Source organism: Helicoverpa zea, chromosome 19, assembly GCF_022581195.2.
Source record: "Helicoverpa zea isolate HzStark_Cry1AcR chromosome 19, ilHelZeax1.1, whole genome shotgun sequence".
In the NCBI taxonomy this organism is placed as follows: domain Eukaryota; kingdom Metazoa; phylum Arthropoda; class Insecta; order Lepidoptera; family Noctuidae; genus Helicoverpa; species Helicoverpa zea.
In genome coordinates this window covers 9,514,440-9,537,784 of record NC_061470.1, presented here as the reverse complement: position 1 = coordinate 9,537,784, position 23,345 = coordinate 9,514,440, and the positions used below count along the sequence as shown (strand labels likewise).

Here is a 23,345-nt window from a genome sequence, read left to right as displayed (position 1 = left end):
TACTAAATGGGCTAACCTGTGAATTTTTTTTCATGAACATGCATACGTATGAAATAAGTATTGAAATCATCACCATCATTAAAAATCTCAATAAAAGTCAATGAAGGTTTTAACGAAACTTTTATTACTACTTGTATGCCTAGGTTCTATCTAACCCAAAACGTATCTACTTTTTTACAAGATTTTCTTCCGAACTATGTGAAGATAAACACATTTCTTTCATTCAGTTTGCTTCAAGTTTTTGTTAAAGAACTAGAACTTTAGATCTAATCTGCCACATACAAAGGTAATTCGAGAGAAAAACTTTTGAAATAGTCTTATTCTAAACATAACTAAGGAACGTATTACCAAAACTAGTATTCTTACTCTTCATTTTTCTTACTGTTGTGTTCTTCCAAAAGCTTTTCAGCCTCAAGTATGCGTTCTTCTATTTCTTCAGGCTTCAAATCCAAGCCAAACAAATGTTCAAATCCAATAAAGCCTTCACCGTAAGTCCTGAATAAATCAGCAGTATCATCATCTAGCTTAGAAAGAACATCTCTTTTGAAACGACCTTTTAGTCTGTTTTCATTTGTTTTTATTTTATTTTTCATATCACCTATATCCTTGTTTTTAAAGTCATTGTTTACATGCCTTCTTGTAACTTTTAGCACTTTACTGCTGTCTATTTCATCCAAACCTGTCATGACAAAGTTACTATTACCATATTCGTAAGCTGCAGTCGTTTCTTTTACCTCATTAGAAGTATCTGTATCTCTTTTATTAATATTGTTAGAACTATTATCATTCACATCACATTTTGCATTTCGTTTTTCAATTGTCTTATCATATTCAGAATTTTCACATTCTTCTGAATTATCAACGTCAAGGTTTCTGTTAAACATAGTTACATCATTCTTCTCTAATATTTCTGGTCTTTCTTCTAAAGCGTCTAGTAGATATTCAAACAGTGCTGGTATGCTTTTAAATATTTGTACGTATTCGTAAGCTGGCTGTGTTTCCTCGTCGGTTTCTGAAAATATATTTAGATTTAAGAAAAGTCATATCATAGGTACCTACCTAGGTAAATATTTAAATTGATAAATAATGTCATCATTATGAGCTGCTTGAGCCCCGCAAATACGGCTAAAATAATAGAATCCACAAGAATAATTTATAGTATTATATACTCTTATGGTTTAGGTTCGGTTTTCCCTAGTCTAAAATGCCTGTTTAGATACTAAAATAGATAAACGTTCAGAAATCTTACCACCAAGCACTCCGAATATATGAAAATAAAACACAACCACCCCTAATATTGTTTGCAATGGTTTAGCCCTCATTATTTATACCAAGACAACTAGCTGTGAACCATTCGTATGAATAACTGAATAAAAAACTGTGGAATTTCAAACTGAGCCGTAATTTGTCAGGATAAGATAAAAGGCTGCTCAGAAATTCAACAGTGCACTAGCAAGGGGACCTTTCTTGTAAATACATCTTTAATTAAAAGTCCGGAATTAAAGAAATTGATATTACTTTCGATACATTTGTCCTAAATCAAAGTCGACCTTCGACCTTCATTTTCTTAGCAAGAAACTGCCCTAGTGGGAACCTTATCAGGACAAATTCACTTTGGCGAACACCAGAATAAAGAGAAGTAAATGGACGATATACCTGGAAGCAATACCTATAAGTAGACGATTCAAGGAGATGAATATTATAATCGTCTCTAGGAAAAATAGACATATTCAGAATTTTAGCAGCAACAAGTATTCACTAATTAATATTTCACCAGTAAGTTGCACCAGTTTGTAAGCAAACATTATCTGAAATTTTAATCCGTAGGCTTTAACTTGATTTCCCGGAGTTATACGTATATTTTCGCATGCTGTTTGATTTATGCAGAAATAATAACTATAACCAGTCCTGCGATTCTATAAAATTCGAACAACAACTCGCATTTCACTTCGATTCGAAATGTCATTTCATACTTTAGGGGAGGTAGGGGAGGGATGGGCACTTGATTGCATCAACTTACTATAATCGTAACTGGAGATTTTGACAATCAATCATTAATAATAGAAAATACACATACCTTTCATTAGTTTTCTCTTTATAACGATCCGAAACCGCAACAAAATATTTAAGTACTTTTACGAGTGTTTGTTCTTGACAACTCACAGAAATGACAGATAGTCTATGGATGAACACCGTTACCAGTCGGTAACGTGAACTACCCAATAAAAAAAAAACAAAACTATGATCAAATCAGAATAAAAGGATCCCCCTTTTATTCTGATTTGATCATGTCTCCCAACTGCCCATCTCTCCCCTACCTCCCCTATAGATAGACAGATTTTGACAGATCTGTCAAAATCTCGAATTTAATTTAGTTCAACTCGTCAACACGCTCGAAAGAGTAGCGCTAGTGTAGTTTGACAATGTCAATCACGAAACTTTAAGGTAGAATTCCGTGGGTCGCGATTGTCGCAGCCGCGCGCGACAATAGTCAACCTATGAAAATATATGGCACCGCAGCCGAGGGCCGCGACAGTCGCGCGCGGCCGACGAATTTCGTGAGCCGCTCGCGGCCGTACGCTTCTCAACATGGTCTAGCGCTTAATAACATCTATAGAATTTTAGTAAAACCAGAATTAAATAGTTGACAATGCCGCGAGCAGCTTACGAAATTCGTCGGCCGCGCGCGACTGTCACGGGCCTCGGCAACGGTGCCATACATTTTCATAGGTTGACTATTGTCGCTTCCACGGAATTCTACCTTTAGAACGAATGCGAAGTGAGAGTGATGTCGAAGTGAGTTGTGAGATTTTATAGAATCGACGTACAGTTCATACATTTTAACCGTTTCTCAGTAACTCGTAGCCAATCTAACAGTTGCAAAGTAATTTGCATACAACTGTACTGTTAGCAATTCCTGACTTACCTATATTAAAGTTGAAATGGTATTTCTGCTCAAATGAATAAACCCTTCTATAGTTAGACAAAGTGCAACAGAACTGCAGCATGCAACGGTTAACATCGTTACATCGCTGCATGGGTGATAAAAGTGAACATGACTCATAATTACTTAATTACGGATGAAACGAGGGTAGGTAAATGAAACCTAATGTGTAACGTTAGTGCAGGTCGTGAAGCACTTTATTATAATGTTCATAAAGTTTAATTTAGGAACTCAGAACATTAAACTCAGTTTTAGAAAATCAGGTTAATCACTGTGTTACTAGCTCACTTAAATTCGATTTAGATTTATATAAATAAACAGCTTTTCATGGCTGTTGACGCTGTTGTGAGATAGTAAAATCTAATATCACTGATTTCTTACATATTTAGACAATAGATAATGCATACAGTATGCGCAAATTAAACCATATCACAGGTAGGTAGGTGTACTCTAGTTAAGAACGTTCTAGATATATTTGACATGTAAAATCAATATAAAAAATTGGCACAATGTATGAATGTTACAGCCTTTATATCGTCCCACTGCTGACACGGAGAAGGATTGAGCATTAATCACTATGCTTGCTCAATGCGAGTTGGTGATTTAAGACTTTGTAGTCCAGATTTCCTAAAGAGGTTTTCCTTCACCTTTTGATCAGCAATTGGTGTCCAAAATATACTTAGAAAGTACATAAAAATTTAGAAAAGTTGCATTTGTACTTGCCTGACCCGGAGTGGATCCCACACCCTCATACTCGAGAGGTTGGCTCTTTACCCACTAAGCCACCACGACTATTTTTTTTAAGTTGACACAACTCCAATGAAAATTTCTTTCATTTGATCATAAAAGAAATCTTCTAGTCTTTTCTTGTGATTTGATTTATTATCATATTGTTTATCGCTACATTTCAATAATTCATACGGAATCAATTATACCGTTTCAATCTCAAATACAAACAGTTCTCTGAATCAGTACTGATTCGTGTATTTTAAGCAAATATAGTTGTTTTTATTTCTATATAAATATGTATTTATGTAAATAATGCAGGCTTTTTGCATTTGCTGTCTATTTTGAAATGTTTTTTAAACACGTTTACAGTAAAAGTGACAAATAAAATTTGCATGCTCTTCAGTGTGTTATCTCGAAAACCTAATATTTGTTTTTAAATATGTTTTGAATTATTATTAAACACAATGTAGATTGGATGCTGAATATGTGAAAGAATTGAAAGGGATATAAATATTGTATTATTATTATAATGCTGAAGAATTGATTTGGTTGCTTGAACGCAATAATCTCAGGGATCAATGGTACAATTTGAAAAAATCTTTCAGTGTTAGATAGTTCTTTACTTGTGGAACGTTCGTTATAAAAAACATTTATTTAACATTACATGAGACAACGCAACAACGCCCGCCGTTCACCACCATTATTATGGGAAAACGACTGAAACTTGTAACGTAGTACTTCTATCGTGAAATCGTAAGGGCAATGGCATTTCCACCACGTGTAAAGTACACGTCTGTCAATATGAGAGCTATAAATTAATATAACATTATTTGTTTAGCTAAAACTGTTTACTCGAACAAGATTTAGAGGCGTCTGACTTGACGCGTTTGTAGCGAACCGGCGAATATACAACTGTTGTTTTTCTTAGGAGAAATAAGCGTTCTTCGAACAATTAGATTGGAATTAATTGTTTTTGTAAAGAAGGGTTTATTAGCAACAAATAATAAACGCGATTTTGTGTGAATGGGTAGTTTCTCAGCTACTCTCAGCTACACGTAGAGAAACCCCTATTTTCTTTTTTTTCTACTTTATATTATATTAACATACCTCTATAATTATGAAGTACATTAGCACTTTTTAATTTACCTTGCTTATCATAACTCTAAGCTTACCACAGAATCAAATATCTTATCTCCTATCACCATAACAAATTATGACAATATGATCTTTTATATTATGTTTTATGTTTATATATATTTTGTATATAGTATTTTATTTTTAGTTTTGTATAAAGTTATGTATAATGTGTACATTGTATAAAATAAATAAAATTAATTTCTATACTTATGACAATATGAATTTATTTTTCGTAACAATAGTTATTACGAGTCGTGGTGGCCTAGTGGGCAAAGAACCAACCCGAGTATGAGGGCGCGGGTTCGATTCCAGGTCAGGCAAGTACCAATGCAACTTTTCTAAGTTTGTATGTACTTTCTAAGTATATCTTAGACACCAATGACTGTGTTTCGGATGGCACGTTAAACTGTAGGTCCCGGCTGTCATTGAACATCCTTGGCAGTCGTTACGGGTAGTCAGAAGCCAGTAAGTCTGACACCAGTCTAACCAAGGGGTATCGGGTTGCCCGGGTAACTGGGTTGAGGAGGTCAGATAGGCAGTCCGGTTAGACTGGAAGCCGACCCCAACATAGTAGGGAAAAGGCTCGGAGGATGAGTTATTACGAGTGCAACGTTGCTTTTTAACCGCGGTCTCAATTTTGATGACCGAGCAAGCGAAGGATTCTAAAATTAGAAGGATTCTGAAATAATTAGAATCCTGAGGGATAGCGAGGAATCAAAAGAGCACAGGGTGAAAAATCTTTGCACTCGAGTGCAACACGTAACTTTTCATCCCACCTCATCGAAGAAATTTCTAAACTCAAAAAAAGAAAATGGCACGCACGTGGCAAATTAAAAAGATGTACCAATTAAAATTTATTTATGCAAAACTCAGTGTAAAAATGTATTGCGGTTGAAAATCGACCTCAAAACAATAAAAAATAATATTTTCATCCCACTTCATCGAGGAAATTACTAAATGCTAAAAAACAAAATGGCGCGCACATATGAGTATCAAATTAAAAAGAAGTTCCTATTAAAGTTCATTTATTTGAAAACTCAGTTTAAAAATAAATAATAGTTTAAAAAAACTAAAGACACGCTTTTTATAGAAAAACGAACGAAAAAATAGAAAATAAATTTTAATGAATTTAAATTAAGAAAACAGTGTTAAAAATTTCAATGAATATAAAATAATAATAGTGTGAATACAAAAAAATATATTTAAAAAAAAGCGTGGGGTGCATGGTGTCAATAGTTATAAATATTTTATTTACAGATAATGAGTACAGTGATTTTCATTTCGATAATATCTTAAAAAGCACCCCACGCTTTTTTTAAATATTTTTTTTTGTATTCACACTATTATTAATTTATATTCATTGAAATTTTTAACACTGTTTTCTTAATTTAAATTCATTAAAATTTATTTTCTATTTTTTCGTTCGTTTTTCTATAAAAAGCGTGTCTTTAGTTTTTTTAAACTATTATTTATTTTCTAATTTTTAGTTTGTTTTAAAACTATTATTTGTTTTGTAGAATTAAAATTCTCTTTAGTATACAAAAATTTGTCAATATTAGAGAAAACGGCTAAAGATAATTATTGGAAATAAAAATTAACACCGAGTCCTGCCTTATCGACTGAAGAGAAAAATTCTAGAAAATTCTAATTAATTTTCTTACCTTATCGACTATAGATGAAAATTATATAAATTAACAAAAATCATATTTTGCAAATTGAAAAGCCTAGAAGTCGGTGTCTAATGGATGTTACTAAGTTAATTTTGCCACCGACTTCTAGGCCGATGCACCTAAAATTAGTTTTTTTTTTTGCTTTTTAGTGTTTTGGGAAGTCGGTTTAATTTTTTTGTAAAAAGGTTATTTATTTAAAGCTTTTCAGTGATACGAATAGTTGTCACTATCCATACAAGTGGGAAGTTCTCATCAATACAAAGAATATAAGTCCAAACGAGGTATTTTACATATTCAGTTGTCGAGTTCCCTCGACTTTCTCTGGTCTCCATCATCAGGTAAGCTCCAAACCTTCACTGTTGCAAAGGTCTTGTCAATACAAATAATTTAAGCCCAAACACGAGGTTGTTTACGTATTCAGTTGTCGAGTTCCCTCGACCCTCTCTGGTCTCCATCATCAGGTCAGCTCCAAATCTTCACAGTTGAATAGTGCTTTTAGGCGTACACCTGAGTGTCAAGTTTTTACCCTATGTATGCCTACAACTTTCGATGGTTGCCCTCGATTTCTCAGGGTTTCCATCATCAGATCCTGACCTGATGACTATGGGACCAACTGGCAGCTATTCCGAGTCGAACAAAAAAAGAATCACGTAAATCGGTCTATAAACCTCGGAGTAATCGATGTGTATGTGTAACCTCCTCCTTTTTGGGAAGTCGGTTAAAAATGGAATAATTTTATCAAATTAGTGTATTGTCATCGGTCCTCAATAAATCTACAAAGTTTGAACGAAATCTGGCCGTTTAAAGTGGGTCAAAATCGCGCCCAAAGAAGTCGGTTACAAACCTACAAACATACAGGTGAAGCTAATAAAAAGCGTGTAATGAAACGAGGTTAAAAATCTATGTAAAAATAATAGTAAAAATTACTTAATTAATTGAATAACTATTTTAAGCAGTATTTTATTTGTTTAATATGTATTTGTTTGAAAATTCTTCTCAAGATTGTCACAAATGGAGTATTGCACACGATGTTCTAAATTCAAATCACTTTGCCGCTCTAGAGGATAAAAATGGCTTTTGCGCTCAGATATCAAAGGGTAAAACTACTCTTTCCGAGATGGTGGGATGAAAAAATATTTATGTATCTAGATGTAAACAAGAACGAACCTTATCGAAAATATATCAGGTATATCTTACAATAGGTTACATTCATATACTCTAAACTCATTTACTACAGCTACGTAATATCGAATCATCGTATTGCAATATCGTGTATTTGTGACGCTTTTAGTAAATCGTATGAGTGATCGCATATGTTTATGAGCAATGCAACGGGAACGCAATCAAATGATGCACCGTCGAGGAATTGTAATGAAAGAGTGCAACAGTTGATAAATCTGTGTATCTTGAATAAACTGTAAAATTTGACTAAGCTATTTCAAACCATACCTGGTTATTTGATTGGATTAAAAAAAAAATGTCAGTACCATCCAAGTTGCCGAGATGAAGATGTTGCGGTGGATGTGCGGAGTAACGAGGCTCGATAAGATCCGTAACGAGTACGTACGCGGTAGCCTTGGAGTACGCGATGTCGCCGACAAAATACAAGAAAAACGGCTGCGATGGTACGGACATGTTAAAAGGAGACCACCTGAGTACATCAGCAATGCGACACTCAATCTCGATATACCCGGTCAAAGGCGCAGAGGCAGGCCAAAACTGCGGTGGTTGAGTGTCGTAAAGAAAGACATGGAAATCTGCGAACTCAAAGAGGAAGATGTCCAGGATAGAGCGCAGTAGAAGAAGAAGATACGGAAAGCGGACCCCGTCACAAGACGGGATAAACGCTAAGAAGAAGAAGAAGAAGACATAGCATACCATTTTCTCAGCGGATTCATCTGCCTTGCCTTTTCCCAACTATGTTTTCGTCGGCTTCTAGACAGCTGTGTAGCATTGTGCCACATGGAGTGACTGCCTATCTGGCCTCCTTAATTTAGTTAAGTACCCTTAGTTAAGACTGGTTCTCAGACTTTCTGCCATCTGACTAACCCATACGACTGAACTTGAACTGAGGGCATGCAATGGTTTTGAAAATAAGTAAGGATAATGAGTACAGGAAGCATTCTCATATTTAGTAAACAGATTTAGAATCCACAATCACAACAATTTGCGTCGATTACAAATGATAGCACATTATGTGCCGACCACATACAATTTGTGACAATTAAGTGCCTAAGTTGCTGCGATTTTCAGAATTATACCGATCGCTAAGTATCTGTAATAATGTACCTACTAGCTGTTTAATGTGGTGTCATCCGCGCCCCGATAGACTTAATTTAAATCTTGTAACTTTTGCTTTATTTAAATCATATAGTGTAGTGAGTAAATAAGTAAATGAATGACGATTTACCTAAATAAGTTACGAACTAAACGTTGAAATAAAGTTTTTGTGAAAGCGAAGACAGAAGGACAGACAAGGGACAACATGATATATGGATGCAAGCGGAACAACCCAAAATAGTCAACTAATTAATTTGATCATACGATGTTATTAACAGCTCTATCTAGCTTATATGATTATAATACTAATAGACGCAGCATTTGTAAACAATTTTTAAATCAATCATCATGTAGCATAATTACCAGTTTTTTTTTTCAAAACTAGAAGGAAATGTAAAGCATATGTAAGTAAGTACAATTCTGTAAGTAGTTAGTGATTTTAGTGTTTATTTGCATTAACGGTCAAATTACATAATTACACGCTTTTTATTAGCTTCACCTGTATGTTTGTTTGTAACCGACTTCTTTGGGCGCGATTTTGACCCACTTTAAACGGCCAGATTTCGTTCAAACTTTCTAGATTTATTGAGGACCGATGACAATACACTAATTTGATAAAATTATTCCATTTTTAACTGACTTCCCAAAAAGGAGGAGGTTACACATACACATCGATTACTCCGAGGTTTATAGACCGATTTACGTGATTCTTTTTTTGTTCGACTCGGAATTGCTGCCAGTTGGTCCCATAGTCATCAGGTCAGGATCTGATGATGGAAACCCTGAGAAATCGAGGGCAACCTTCGAAAGTTGTAAGCATACATAGGGTAAAAACTTGACACTCAGGTGTACGCCTAAAAGCACTATTCAACTGTGAAGATTTGGAGCTGACCTGATGATGGAGACCAGAGAGGGTCGAGGGAACTCGACAACTGAATATGTAAACTACCTCGTGTTTGGGCTTAAATTATTTGTATTGACAAGACCTTTGCAACAGTGAAGGTTTGGAGCTGACCTGATGATAGAGACCAGAGAAAGTCGAGGGAACTCGACAACTGAATATGTAAACTACCTCGTGTTTGGGCTTAAATTATTCGTATTGACAAGACCTATGCAACAGTGAAGGTTTGGAGCTGACCTGATGATGGAGACCAGAGAAAGTCGAGGGAACTCGACAACTGAATATGTAAAATACCTCGTTTGTACTTATATTCTTTGTATTGATGAGAACTTCCCACTTGTATGGATAGTGACAACTATTCGTATCACTGAAAAGCTTCAAATAAGTAACCTTTTTACAAAAAAATTAAACCGACTTCCCAAAACACTAAAAAGCAAAAAAAAAAACTAATTTTAGGTGCATTTGCCTAGAAGTCAGTGGCAAAATTAACTTAGTAACATCCATTAGACACCGACTTCTAGGCTTTTCAATTTGCAAAATATGATTTTTGATAATTTATATAATTTTCATCTATAGTCGATAAGGTAAGAAAATTAATTAAAATTTTCTAGAATTTTTCTCTACAGTCGATAAGGCAGGACTCGATGTTAATTTTTATTTCCAATTATCTTTAGCCGTTTTCTCTAATATTGACAATTTTTTGTATACTAAAGAGAATTTTAATTCTACAAAACAAATAATAGTTTTAAAACAAACTAAAAAGTAGAAAATAAATAATAGTTTAAAAAAAAACTAAAAAACACGCTTTTTATAGAAAAACGCACTAAAAAATAGAAAATAAATTTTAATGAATTTAAATTAAGAAAACAGTGTTAAAAATTTCAATGAATATAAATTAATAATAGTGTGAATACAAAAAAAAATATTTAAAAAATGCGTGGGGTGCTTTTTAAGATATTATCGAAATGAAAATCACTGTACTCATATCTGTCAATAAAATATTTATAACTATTGACACCATGCACCCCACGCTTTTTTTTAAATATATTTTTTTTTTGTATTCACACTATTATTAATTTATATTCATTGAAATTTTTAACACTGTTTTCTTAATTTAAATTTATTAAAATTTATTTTCTATTTTTTAGTGCGTTTTTCTATAAAAAGCGTGTTTTTTAGTTTTTTTTAAACTATTATTTTTTTTTTATTCCTGAATTATTTTTTCCATTTCAAATGAAGCTAATTTTAGGTTCTTTAAATTTTACATGTGGTATAAATACTTAACTGAATATACTAATGACAAAAAAATTGAAAATTATCATTTATGTATTATTCGTTATTGAAAAACTTCATCAATATACAATACTGAAAAACACGTGTTCGAAACAAAAACTACTTGATGAAAAATTAATAGGTACGTTACCGTGTGACTAGGGAAGCAGTAGTCACGTGGAGTCTATTCTGCCCAAACTGATATCAGATATAACTCACGAGACTTTAGGCATGAAAACCACTATATTACTTATGCATGATCAAAAGTCTTGTACCTATAGTTTTCCAAGCGCTTAATATGAATTTTAATACTATACTTAATTCTAATAGAAAACAGATTTTTAAAAATTTACTGCGCTGTTTTTTATAAAATCAGAAATGTTTACCGCCTCTGTACCAATCAAATACTCGCTCCACATAAATAGCAGATTGACCATATTCAATGTCAGTGTATAATATTTCCATCAAAATGACGAGAGTTCTACTCGCCATCGGTTTAACCGTCATAACATTTGCCTTGACGCAGTCGGCAAATACTAAAACGAGTGCAATGCCTAAGGAAGCCATGACGACGACCACTATGTCTGACCAGGATAGCAGCATTGATAATAACGCCGATGTAGATGTCATTGCTGTTATGAACGCTTGTAATGAGAGTTATCGGATTGAAATGGGTAAGATGCCCTAGAATTGTGTTATTCTGATAGCCAAATTCAAAACCTTTACTCTTTTACTCGATTGCCAAGAAGTGTTCCATATTTTTCCCTCATATCCAATATGTTTTATGTTACTTATATTATTTCCACAATAATAAATTATTCCATTCTCATTTCAGCTTACTTGGAATCTCTAAATGAAAGTGGCAGTTTCATAGACGAAAATGATAAAACGCCTAAGGTAAGTTAAAAGCTGGGAACTGTTTATGAACTAAACTTGGGCAAATAAATGTTTATGATTTAAATGTTATCATAGGAATAAGTTATACCAAATTGATTTCCATTATCTTGTGTAGTCAAACCAAATAACCAAATCCTTTCGAGAAGCTTTGCTTGTCCGAAGTTGGTTGCTATTGACTTTACGACGACTCTTATGTAAAGTTACGGATTGTTCTATTAATGTATTTTTTTACTCCAGTGTTTCATCCGTTGCGTCTTCGAGAACGTTGGGATAGTATCAGAAGACGGTATGCAGTTGAACCCAGCGAGGGCAGCCGTCATATTCGCGGGACAACGGAATGGCAAGCCCATGGACGATATTGGAGACATGACTGCTCTCTGCGCGGCTGATCGACGTAAGTTTATGATACCCTAGTCTTGCAATAGGTGGTTTAAATCTAGCTTAGGCTGTTAATGTGTTAAGTAAGGAGAGAGAGATGATTAAAAATCTATCTTAGACTGCAATGACTTACGGTGAAGGAAAACATCGTTAAAGAAATCTGAAAAGCTGAACTCACCGATCCGCATGGACTAAAAATGCTAATTACTTACCTCTCATTCCTTCTTATTATGAGAAGAGGTGTCGCAGTGGGATAATAAAAGGCAATAATAATGACGAATCAAACCGGCCACCTAATTTTTATGAAATGTTTCAAGTCGATGATGATTTTAAATGACAGTTACCTATTACTTTTAAGGAACCAACTTTTTTGTTTCTTTTCAGAGGAAACCTGCCCCTGCGACAGAGCCTATAAGTTCATCAGATGTTTGATGTCGATGGAGATAGAGAGATATGAGAAGTCCTAATTCGATTGATAACTCCTCATGACTTATACCGGCCTAGTATCATATAATGATTGTGAAATTTAATAATCTTGTAGATATTAGTCGAACATGATTAAACAAGTTATAAGTAACTTAATTTGTTGTTTTATTAATTCTCTTATTTCTTGTAGAAACAATAGTAAAAATATTATAATAGGTACCTATAATCATTCCATTACTCAAAGATAGACTCTGAGAAACTGAATAAAAACGTCGTTACAAGTATAATTATAAGTAAGTATAAGGAATAAGTTAGTATTAAAAGCCAAAAATAAATAATAAACTCTTTAATTCATACAAACATGAAGACTAGAACACTTACAACTATCAGATCTTTGTGATTTAAATACGGATAAGTGATAAATAAGTATAAATTAACGCGATTTAGCTCCGAACCAGTTCTGGAAAACTCCTCCCAACCAACCGTTTTGTGGCTCCCTGAAAATTAAAGTTGACCATAATTAGGCATTATCTTTTATAGTAACACTCGTTTCAGCCCGCGGTTTGCCAGTGTTTTAATGGAAACCTTCTTGTCTAACTAATAAAAAGGTACCTGAGAGCACATATTAACAATACTGATAGCTTACCTCGAAAAGTAAATATGATTTTTTATCAAATCGAACCAAACGCTTAGAGCTTTCAGGCAAACAAGCAAACCGATTAACTTTTTAATCAATAATTGTATAGAGAGATGAAGCCAAATGTATACGAATATATTAAATTGAGGCAATTGGCTAATTAATTTGCAAACTGAGAGATAAGCAGATACCAATAATTGTCAGTAACGTTTTATAATTCGGTATCATTAAACCCTCCGTGAGTTTATTCATTGAACATTTCTTCTTATTTATATTTCAATACATTTTACATCTAGAGAGGTGCAACTTAACTACGTATACTTAAGAAAGGTGCAAGGGGTGCAACTTAAGTATTTTGTGCAGATTTAAATACTGATCAATTTGTTTCATATATACCTGGCTCTTAGTTCCACTTACTCTTTCTTACAGTTGTACATAAGGTTGACTTTCTTAACGTCACCGCGACTTAGTCCCTCACGCTGTCCAAGTTTCACGCCTCCAACCTGAAAATATCCGAAAAAAAATTACTCTTCGGAAATAGACGCATAGTTAGAAAACTAGTGTTATAATATTGTAAAATGACGTGCTCTGGCACGTCTGTCTGTCTATCTATACTAATATTATAAAGCTGAAGAGTTTGTTTGTTTGAACGCGCTAATCTCAGGAACTACTGGTCCGATTTGAAAATTTCTTTCAGTATTAGATAACCCATTTATCGAGGAAGGCTATAGGCTACTTTTTATCCCGGTACGGGAAGTAGTTCCCACGGGATGCGGGTGAAACCGCTGGCAGAAGCTAGTTCTCAATAAATACAACCGATACAGCATGAATATTTATGTGGTTTATGTGAATAAGTAGGTAGATAAATGGATATACTTTATGAGTACACCAATTTTTGCTTATCGCTAAGAGCGACATCTTCCAGACAATCTGAGGATGGCTTAAGACGAGAAAGAAAATAAATACTTATACTTTAGCTAGGCGAAGATTTATAGATTGCGTGATTCATATGTAAGGACGTACAATTCTATGAACAATCTCTTTCATACAGCCATATCAAAACCAAATGTCCTAAGCCTCAAAGTTTGGGTTCATGCTATACTTAGCTAGGAGCCACTAAAAGATACGTGGTTTTCTGGACACCATACCCTGGGCTCGATGGTCTTCTGCTGGTTCTTGGAGAAGGCGTACTCGGAGTAGTGCATCACGCTGTTGTAGTCGTACGGCACGCTGAAGTCGTTCGTCTGCTTCTTGGTCGCCTTCCTGAAGTTGCTCTCGGAACCTGCAAGATTATGAATGACAGAGCAATTAATATAATAATATAATGTTTATATGCCAAAAACCCTTAGAATATGGAGAGGAAATGGAGGAAACATCTTGCATTCCTGAATTCGTGAAAAAAAAGATTACAATAAATTCCCTACAAAACTTTTAAGACCATAGAAATTTTAACTCCGTACTCGACTCTAGATCACGCATCTTGGACGTGAATCAATTGAATAGGAGTGGAAGATCAGAAGATCATCCTTACTAGGCCTACGTCGTCATAGTCATAAAACGTCCACTGTTGGGAAAGGGCCTTCCAGTGCTGAACATGCGTATTAAGTGAGGAAAGCGTGGGACATTTTAGGTCTTATACACTTTCTTACCAGGTTTGATGTTATTGTAGCGCACAGTAACGAAGTCGTCGCGCTCGGGGCGGCTCTGCTCGTGCATGAAGCCGACGGCGTGCAGCAGCTCGTGCAGCACCGTGCCCTTCTTCGACACGCAGCCTGGAGACTGCAGGTTCACTTCTTGACGACCACCTGGAATGAAAGTCTTCTCTTAATCATCGTCATCATTTGCCGTAGGTACTATGTGAGGATCGGCAGCCAATTAATCTTCTTAATCGAATGTAGCTAAGTCTGATCGATTGACCTATGCGGCTGTTAGGTACTTAAAACATAAAATAGCAGTTTTGGGTGGTTGACATAAAAAAGTACGTAACATTAAAATAGCTTGAGGATAAGTTGTGTAGCTTTGTTATTTAGGGGAATTCACTACAAGAAATGCTGAAATTGAAACATATATTCATATTTGAGTGTTCCTAGAATTAGAAGAGTTTACAAATGTTATAATTACCCTTTACAGTACCCACCCCTTTTTACTCCACCCCGTTTTACTTGCAAGATTGAGAAGAAGCTTAGAGTCCCTTGTTTTCTCAAAAAATGTGATAGTAAAAACTGCGATTAACTTACCGATTCTGCCAACACTAGACCAGCAGCCGGTGTTTTTGCTCTGTATCGTGATGTAGTCTTTCTGTCCGTTGTAAGGCACGAAGCGCAGGCAGGTCAGTCTGTGGTAATCCGCTATCGCTCTCAGAATGGTCTCACGCTGCTCAGAGCCTAGGAAAATCGATGATAACTGGCTGTTTATCACAGGTTTACCAGCGTCCCAAAGGAACTACTCTTAAATCTAGATAACAGAAGGCCTATTATCGAAATCTCTCAGCTACGTTTGTAGAAACCTCGAAAGGCAGAAACAGGGATAAAGACACAGATAGACACTAACACCGCAATTCTTCGAAATGTTGTCACAGAGAGATAGGCACCTACTTGAATATACGTTTTTTTGGATATTCTAGAAATTGTAATACGTACTGAAATACCCCTCAATGACATAGGGGATGTGTCCCTGCGGCCAGCGCAGCACCTCCTCCCTGACGCCGTTCCTCCCCTGCGGTGGCGGCATGAGGATGTCCCCCTCCGCGTAGTCCCCAACCTCCTCCGGGTTCATAAGGGAGGATTCTGACCAGTTCGCTAGTGCGTATCCTGGAAATTGTGCAGTCAAGGGTAATATTTGTAGAAGTTTATGATAGGTGGTCATGGATCATGGCAGAAATCTATGTCCTACGCTACGATATGCGATTCTTTTCGACGAATATAAATCGGAAAACAAATACATTTATTTATTTCTCTTTTATCCCCCTGTCTTCGACTATCTTAGCTGCCATTCCTCCATGTTCCTAATTCCTATCAAAGAACTGTTATGGTTTTGGCTCCAAGCTCCAATACAAGGTTTATTAAATGATTAATTTTGGCATTTTCTTATCCAAGTATTTGAAATACAGTGAAGAAAAAAGCATTAACGATAAGGAAAAAGTTGACGAAATAGTTTGGCAATGCTGTGCTACATTGACACGATTAGGATATCATGAGTGTAAGGAAGTGTCCTGTCAACTTCGTTACTTTTCGTTAAGTTTATTATCTAAGCTTGACACGACGATGTCATGTTTATCGTGAAACATGACAGCCGATGCATCTCGTCCTGTATCGAGTTGCATTCATTAATTATTTATTGTTTCCTTGCATTTGCCTTTATTTTTGTACTTTGTTTGAAAGTGGGCTCTATGTGGAATAGTGCATTTAAGTTGCCGTTATAAGTTTAAGATAAGGTAAGATAAAGCTACTGACTGAGGAAGCTGTATGTATGTGTATATATGTACGTTTGTAAGTTTATCAAATCTATTGCACCTAAAACTTGATAGACAATTAATGAATAAGACTTTTTATAAATGAATGTTAATTTGTTTTAAATTCAAAACCCAAAGCTATGTTCCTTATTCAGCTCTAACACTTAACACACCAATAAAAAACTGCAATAAACTTTTAAGATTAATAAAACTTCCAAGTGAGCTGAGAATCGTGAAAATTGCAGATGGAAAGATTATTATAATTGATGGAACTTCAAAATGTGTTTTAAACCCCTTTAATTAGAGTAGGCAGTGGTAACTATTCATTATGGGAAATGAAAAGTTAACGGTAACGTTGATCTAATAATTAAAAACTTTTAATGAATTACTGTGATGTATGATAAATGTAAGTATAGCGAAAAATACTTTAATAGCTTAAGTATTTTTGTGCAAGAATTAAAAATTAATAATAACTCACCGCTTTCATTCTTCGGTAGTCCATAAGCTTCGGGTCCCAAACTCGACACGTCTATTGTTTGACTTCCATAAATACTGTTTTCTTCTATATCGTCATATAAAAAATCAATTAAATTATAATAACCCCCGCCTGCTCGCTGCGGCAGTGCATTATTTCTACTAATTAAAGTAATAAAGAAAATGTGAAGTAAAGAATTCATTTTTACTCAATTTAGTTAAAAACCCCTAAATTTAGTTAACTTTATATTTTTTATAACTTATTTATTTATATTTTAGTTTTATTTTTAAATATTTATTTTTATTTTTTCTATAGTATTGTTTAAGTAAAAGGACTAGGCGATCAGAAGCCAGCAGTAGGTATGTGAAGAGAATTCGTGAGCCGCGCGTTTTATAAAGGTGTCGCGAAGACCAGTCATAGGGTAAACACAAGCGAACAAGGTTCATTACTCCGAACTTCCTGATAAAGGATGTGTACGAAAATATGTAGCTAATCGATAAGAAAAGCCTTGAATGCTATTTGATTTCCATTTTAAGTTTATTTTGGTAGTTTTTATTATGAAATTTATTATCTTCCGCTGCTTCCTGATATTGTTATGTAAATATTTTGTAGGAACTGTGATTGCTATGTTATAAAATAATTTCCTTATGTAACTGATTAGATGTGAAACAATTCAATTGTTCAAAAGAAAACAAGATGTTAAAAAAAAAAGATTTTTAGAACCAGTTTAACGTTTTATTGTAACAATTAATTCAGTTGATGGTTGTAATATTTTTTATCTACAACATCCGTTTCCGTTACACTGAGGAAATGACATGAAAAACTGAAAACATGGATGACGAAGCAGACAGCTCCTCATGAATTTTTCTTCATCTGTATCTACGTGTACTTTATTTAACGAGAAACCAAAGCAAGGCAAGATTTGGTCACAAAAAGCAATCATTTTTCTTGCTCTCGTCAATACTACATTGCTAATTAATATCGAAAGGCAAATCGTGTTTCTTTCTGGGTAACAAAATCTTAATCTAAATGGGATTAAAATACATGGGCAATAAAAATACTATACTTCGGCCGTTCAGAGAATGCGTTCCTGACACCTATCAGTTAGTCACGACTAGTGATGGGCACAACATAACACTGAGTTCGTTACCGTTCCTTCAAAATGAACCGCCGCATTATTTTAAGATTATTTTCGTTTTAAATTGGCGGAATCATTTGTTTTATATTTTAGTTATTTAAGTGGAAACCAAAAAAAGGTAATATTCATATAATAAAATTGTTTTATTTATTCTTTGTTACAAGTACATTGAATTGAATGTGCGAACAGAATATTAATCAGACTCCGATTTGCTTGAGGAGGTGGTGTCTTCATCATCATCTTCGCCTACATGTATAATTATATTATTATCAATAACAGAATCAATCCTGATATCTCGGTCTAACAAAAGCCGGGTAATCAAATAAAAACAGATCGAAAACACTTGAAAAACGTGGTCTATGCGCACGAAACGACAACGGACGACTGTTTTAGCGTCACAAAATGGCGGCCCATAACGCCATTTGGGGTTACCATTTTTAATCTAAGTATAAAAATGCGGTTTGGTCATAGTTTTATTTTTATATTTCATAAAAGTTATAATTAAGTCTTATAGTCCATTATTTTCCAATTCTTAAAAAGAAAATCAAAACGTATTATTTTATATTATAACTGTATAAGAACAGATTACGATACTTGCCTGTTATTTTTAGCACAGCACTACAAAATATAAACCGCTGACATAACCTTGTAATAGCGCAGTATAGATTTAGAAAAATATTGTTTACCAAGTTATTTGACACTCAGTTTGGCACAAAATTATAACATTCATTGATTATTGATATAATAATGTTGTTTTAATGCTCCTCAATTGTTAAAACGGTAAACAACCAGCAAAAATATTTTTATCGTAACTGCAACGCCATTGCAAAGTTACGTCGTCAGTTCAATCGCGACGTGTCAGGAACGCATTCTCTGAATGGCCGAACTAAGATGATGTTTTATTGTCAAAATTTTAGTCCTTTTCCGTATCATACAGGTACCCAACGAGAAATTAAAGAATCTTACTGTATCTGTCACAAATAATTCACTATATTCCCCCATCGTTTTCGTTTTCAATAGTTACCATTGAGTGAAGTTATATGTGTTTACGAGTATCTTTTTGTCCTAATCTCGAGTAAGTAGGAAGAGACCTGTGCTGTCTCCGGCACATTGTAAACATGACTTTTCAAAGACGTCTCGTGTTCGATTCGAATAATCGAATGTCAATTAGAAAACTTTTTACAAAAAAATAAAACCGACTCCCAAAAACACTGAAAAGCAAAAAAAAACTATTCTTAGGTGCATCGGCCTAGAAGTCGGTGTCTAATGGATGTAACTAAGTTTATAACGCCACCGACTTCTAGGCCGATGCACCTAAGAATAGTTTTTTTTTGCTTTTCAGTGTTTTTGGGAGTCGGTTTTATTTTTTTGTAAAAAGTTTTTTATTTTTAGCTTTTCAGTGACAAGCATAGTTGTCACTATCCGCATGTCATATCCGCAGTGGAAAGTTCTCATCAATACGAACAATATAAGCCCAAGCACGAGGTAGTTTACATATTCAATTGTCGAGTTCCCTCGACCTTCGCTGGTCTCCATCATCAGGTCAGCTTCAAACCTTCACTGTTGCAAAGGTCTCGTCAATACGAACAAAATAAGCCCAAACACGAGGTAGTGTTTTACACATTCATTGTTCAAGTTCCCTCGACCTTCTCTGGTCTTCATCATCAGGTCAGCTCCAAGCCTTCACCATTGCATAGTGTTATCAGACATGCGCCTTAGTGTCAAGTTTTTACCCTACGTATGCCTACGATTTTCGAAAGTTGCCCTCGATTTCTCAGGGTTTCCATCATCAGATCCTGACCTGGTGACTATGGGACCACCTGGGAGGTAAACCCTATCAAACAAAAAAAAAATCTTGCAAATCGGTCGAGGCGTCTCTGAGTAATCGGTGAACATACATAAAAAATAAAAAAAAAAAAAAAAAAAAAAAAAAGATCCCGACGAATTGAGAACCTCCTCCTTTTTGGGAAGTCGGTTAAAAATACAGAAAGATATTCACTGTTTGCTCGATGAAAAACTGTGTAAATCTTGCAATTATGTAGGTGTACATAGGGTATTTTTAGTTGATATGCTTACCTAATATATCATGGATGAGACATTTTTGTGGCATTAAGGAATGATCGAATAAAAATTCTACATGCCTACTTTAGGCAAAGGCTTTTAACGCTGATACAAATAAAGAGCAAACCGCTACTGCATCTATCATATTTTAATATGTCAATATAGACCTTGATGAATAAAATAAAACGATAAATAAACAAACATTATATCCCAAAACCACAGACAAAATGGAAAGTTTTGAGCATCTCCGATTCATGACTCAAAAGCTGACCTCTAGTATTATCAGAATCAGTATGATTCCGATTAACTACGATCAAAGTACAGCATCTACCTTGACATAGCCATTGGCCTAGAGATCTGCGCTTGATTCGCGTCAGCAAATGTGTCAGACATCAGCCATCAGTTCGTTGACACACGAGGACTTCTTTAACTTCTTATCTCCTGGTAGGCGGAAGGATTTCTTCAGACACGAGTAACCTCCACATTAAGGAAACGTCATATTTTCCATAAACATGTCATATGTTTTTTGAGTCATATCGCATCACAATTGTTTAACATTTCGTATCTTACTAAAAAATGACATAACTTATTTGTTTTTCCTTGTTAACTTAATCCATAATCGTTTTGAGGTGCGAAATATGAATAAATATTACAATATTATCCGCTTATTTGTCTAGATATGATTTATTGGCGTGAACTTGCATCGAAACGACCGTATTTATTGGACATCTAATAAATTTTGTTTGTTTGTAATGAGTGATTTGTGGAACCGTGAAATCCCTTGACCCATTCTAGATTTTTCTACCTCTTGAATAAAACATGGATAAGGAAATCAACCCTGTTCTATCAGCTACAATTAGGAAAGTGCACTTAAGAATTTTATTCGTACGTTTCCTTAACGTTATTGTTAGTTTATAAGGCTTTATTAACAATCAAATTAATCGACCTAAAGAAATTTAGACTAAATGGTTTGAAAATTCAGTTTCAAGTCTTTTAGATTGGACAATCACATCATCGTCAGGGTATTTCACAGTGGGCACTGTTGTATTTGGACCTTTAAAATAGATTTTGGATCTGCAGCGCGACTTAGAGGTATTTAACTTCTGCTTGTACTCATTCGCTGATCATCTCCATATTGCTAAACACTTCAAAGCCTAAGAATACCAAATTATCGGCTACTTCCTCTAGCAGATTGTATAAATAAGTTTTCAAAGATGCATCAACCATTTCCCGAATTCGGCGCCGACGAAACCGCAATCGGAAACTAATCTGTCGATAATGTATTTCCAAACTTGAAATAAAGTAAACACAATATAAACAATACAAAGAAAAAAACAAATGACATATCCAAAACCGCAGGGAGCCGAGAGATCGGAACTGAGTGCGGAAATGTCGTCTTAATAGACACATTTGTTATACTGGATACTCCTAAAATGGCATCTGATTCATAACACCAAGGCCCAAGTCCACCGCGTACCTAAACGTCAGTTTTCTTAAAACATCTGTTTACTAAGAATTTTTCCGCACGCTTATATTAGCTTCATTTGTAACTATGTATGTAAGAAAATCTTGGAACCTTAATTTGACCCACTTCCCGGTCTTCGATTAGGATGAAATTTTGCACACGCTCTGAGTTCTGGTGATAATACATGACTAGCGTGTTTTTTAGTTTTTTTTTTTTTAAACTATACAGTTGTTTTAAGAAAGCTGACGTTTAAGTTGTCGGTGGAGTTGGCCCATAGAGTGTCCTTCGTGAGGTCGGCTCGGTTCGTGGAAGTGCGGGGGCGGGGAGGAAGTTATCGGGGGGTGATGCGGAAGATGGTTCTTAATTTTTTAAACAAATGGCAGTTTGTAGCGGGGTTGCGTGGTTGACGGTCTTGTGCGAACTTTGAACTTGACGTGGAAGCAATCTTAAATTAGATAAGTAGGTATACCTGTAAGAGATCGCTTTTAGCGATAAGAACGCCCATTGTGTCACCGACTTTAAAATCTTTAGGTTCGTTTTTTTGTTGTATATTAATTGGTGTACATAATAAAGAGTATATCTATCCGTACTAGGTAAGAAGTATGCAATTTTATCTGTCATTTTCTACTCTTTTTATTTGTCGCTTTAAATCGAAAGATCTTGTTAAGTACGACTAGTAAATTCGATTTAAAAAGTCGTATAAAAATAAGGTAAGTATACAAGAAGCCGTATTTTACTCCGTAGAAAATTTAAATAGAGATTTCGTTTTCATAAAATTGTGGTCTAGAAATGAACTTCGGCTTCTTCCCTTGAGGTCAAAATATTATTGGGTATTCTATGTATAGATCTTGAAACTAATTTCAATTCGTAAGTTTTGCCTATTTAGCTAGTAGATAAATGCAAAATGACATTCCTAAATTAATCTTGGAACTATAAAGTTAATCAGGCATTAAATAGAGGCGGGTCAAACAACTCTTAATTGTTCTACTTTAATGTGTTTTGCTATAAAATTAACTAATTACGACTTATGTTCATTAGAACTATGCTACTTGAGGAACTATTACAAGTAATAGGGGACCCGTATCTTTTGGGTAAGGTACCTACTTAGATACTTCATTTTTGGAAAAAATCAATAGAATTAGAAAAGTGATTAGAAAATAAACTTAATTGAGTAGGTATGTACCCGTCACTATGTTTGCTAGCCACATGATAACTAATACAGAAAATGTAAATAACATTTCCTTCATTAGCCTATCGCAATTTTTCTTTTAATACTCAGTAGCAACCAAGGAAGTACCTAGATTTGAACATTTGTACCTAATAGGACTTTGTACTGATAACTTTAGATATAAGATTACAAAAAAAAGAACAGAAAATGAAGAACATTACTAGAAAATGAAGAGTTACCTAGCTATTTATCTATATTTCATTCTGAATACTTAGGTATATTTATTTACTAGTTTATACATATCTATTCGTTTTTA

The 23,345-nt window shown here is 34.7% G+C and overlaps 2 protein-coding genes and 1 pseudogene across 3 annotated transcripts; 1 reads left to right on the top strand and 2 right to left on the bottom strand.

Moving 5' to 3' along the window:
- Nucleotides 1-283: 283 nt before the first annotated feature.
- LOC124639715 lies at nucleotides 284-9,110 on the bottom strand (annotated as a pseudogene).
- Nucleotides 9,111-11,375: 2,265 nt separating this feature from the next.
- LOC124639594 lies at nucleotides 11,376-12,790 on the top strand. The gene is made up of 4 exons (XM_047177033.1): nucleotides 11,376-11,607; nucleotides 11,769-11,830; nucleotides 12,068-12,224; nucleotides 12,593-12,790. The coding sequence occupies exons 1-4, from the start codon at nucleotides 11,376-11,378 to the stop codon at nucleotides 12,673-12,675; spliced, it is 534 nt and encodes a 177-aa protein (XP_047032989.1). The 3' UTR covers nucleotides 12,676-12,790.
- Nucleotides 12,791-12,965: 175 nt separating this feature from the next.
- On the bottom strand, nucleotides 12,966-17,627 carry LOC124639883 (zinc metalloproteinase nas-4-like). 2 transcript variants are annotated; one of them, XM_047177392.1, is made up of 7 exons: nucleotides 17,201-17,627; nucleotides 15,911-16,081; nucleotides 15,509-15,655; nucleotides 14,921-15,076; nucleotides 14,420-14,553; nucleotides 13,689-13,774; nucleotides 12,966-13,131 (listed from the first exon to the last, which is right to left on the bottom strand). In XM_047177392.1, the coding sequence occupies exons 1-7, from the start codon at nucleotides 17,397-17,399 to the stop codon at nucleotides 13,068-13,070; spliced, it is 957 nt and encodes a 318-aa protein (XP_047033348.1). In that variant the 5' UTR covers nucleotides 17,400-17,627; the 3' UTR covers nucleotides 12,966-13,067. The 2 variants fall into 2 exon arrangements, with proteins under 2 accessions (XP_047033348.1, XP_047033349.1); XM_047177393.1 differs by having other exon boundaries at nucleotides 13,668-13,774; nucleotides 17,201-17,626.
- Nucleotides 17,628-23,345: the final 5,718 nt, after the last annotated feature.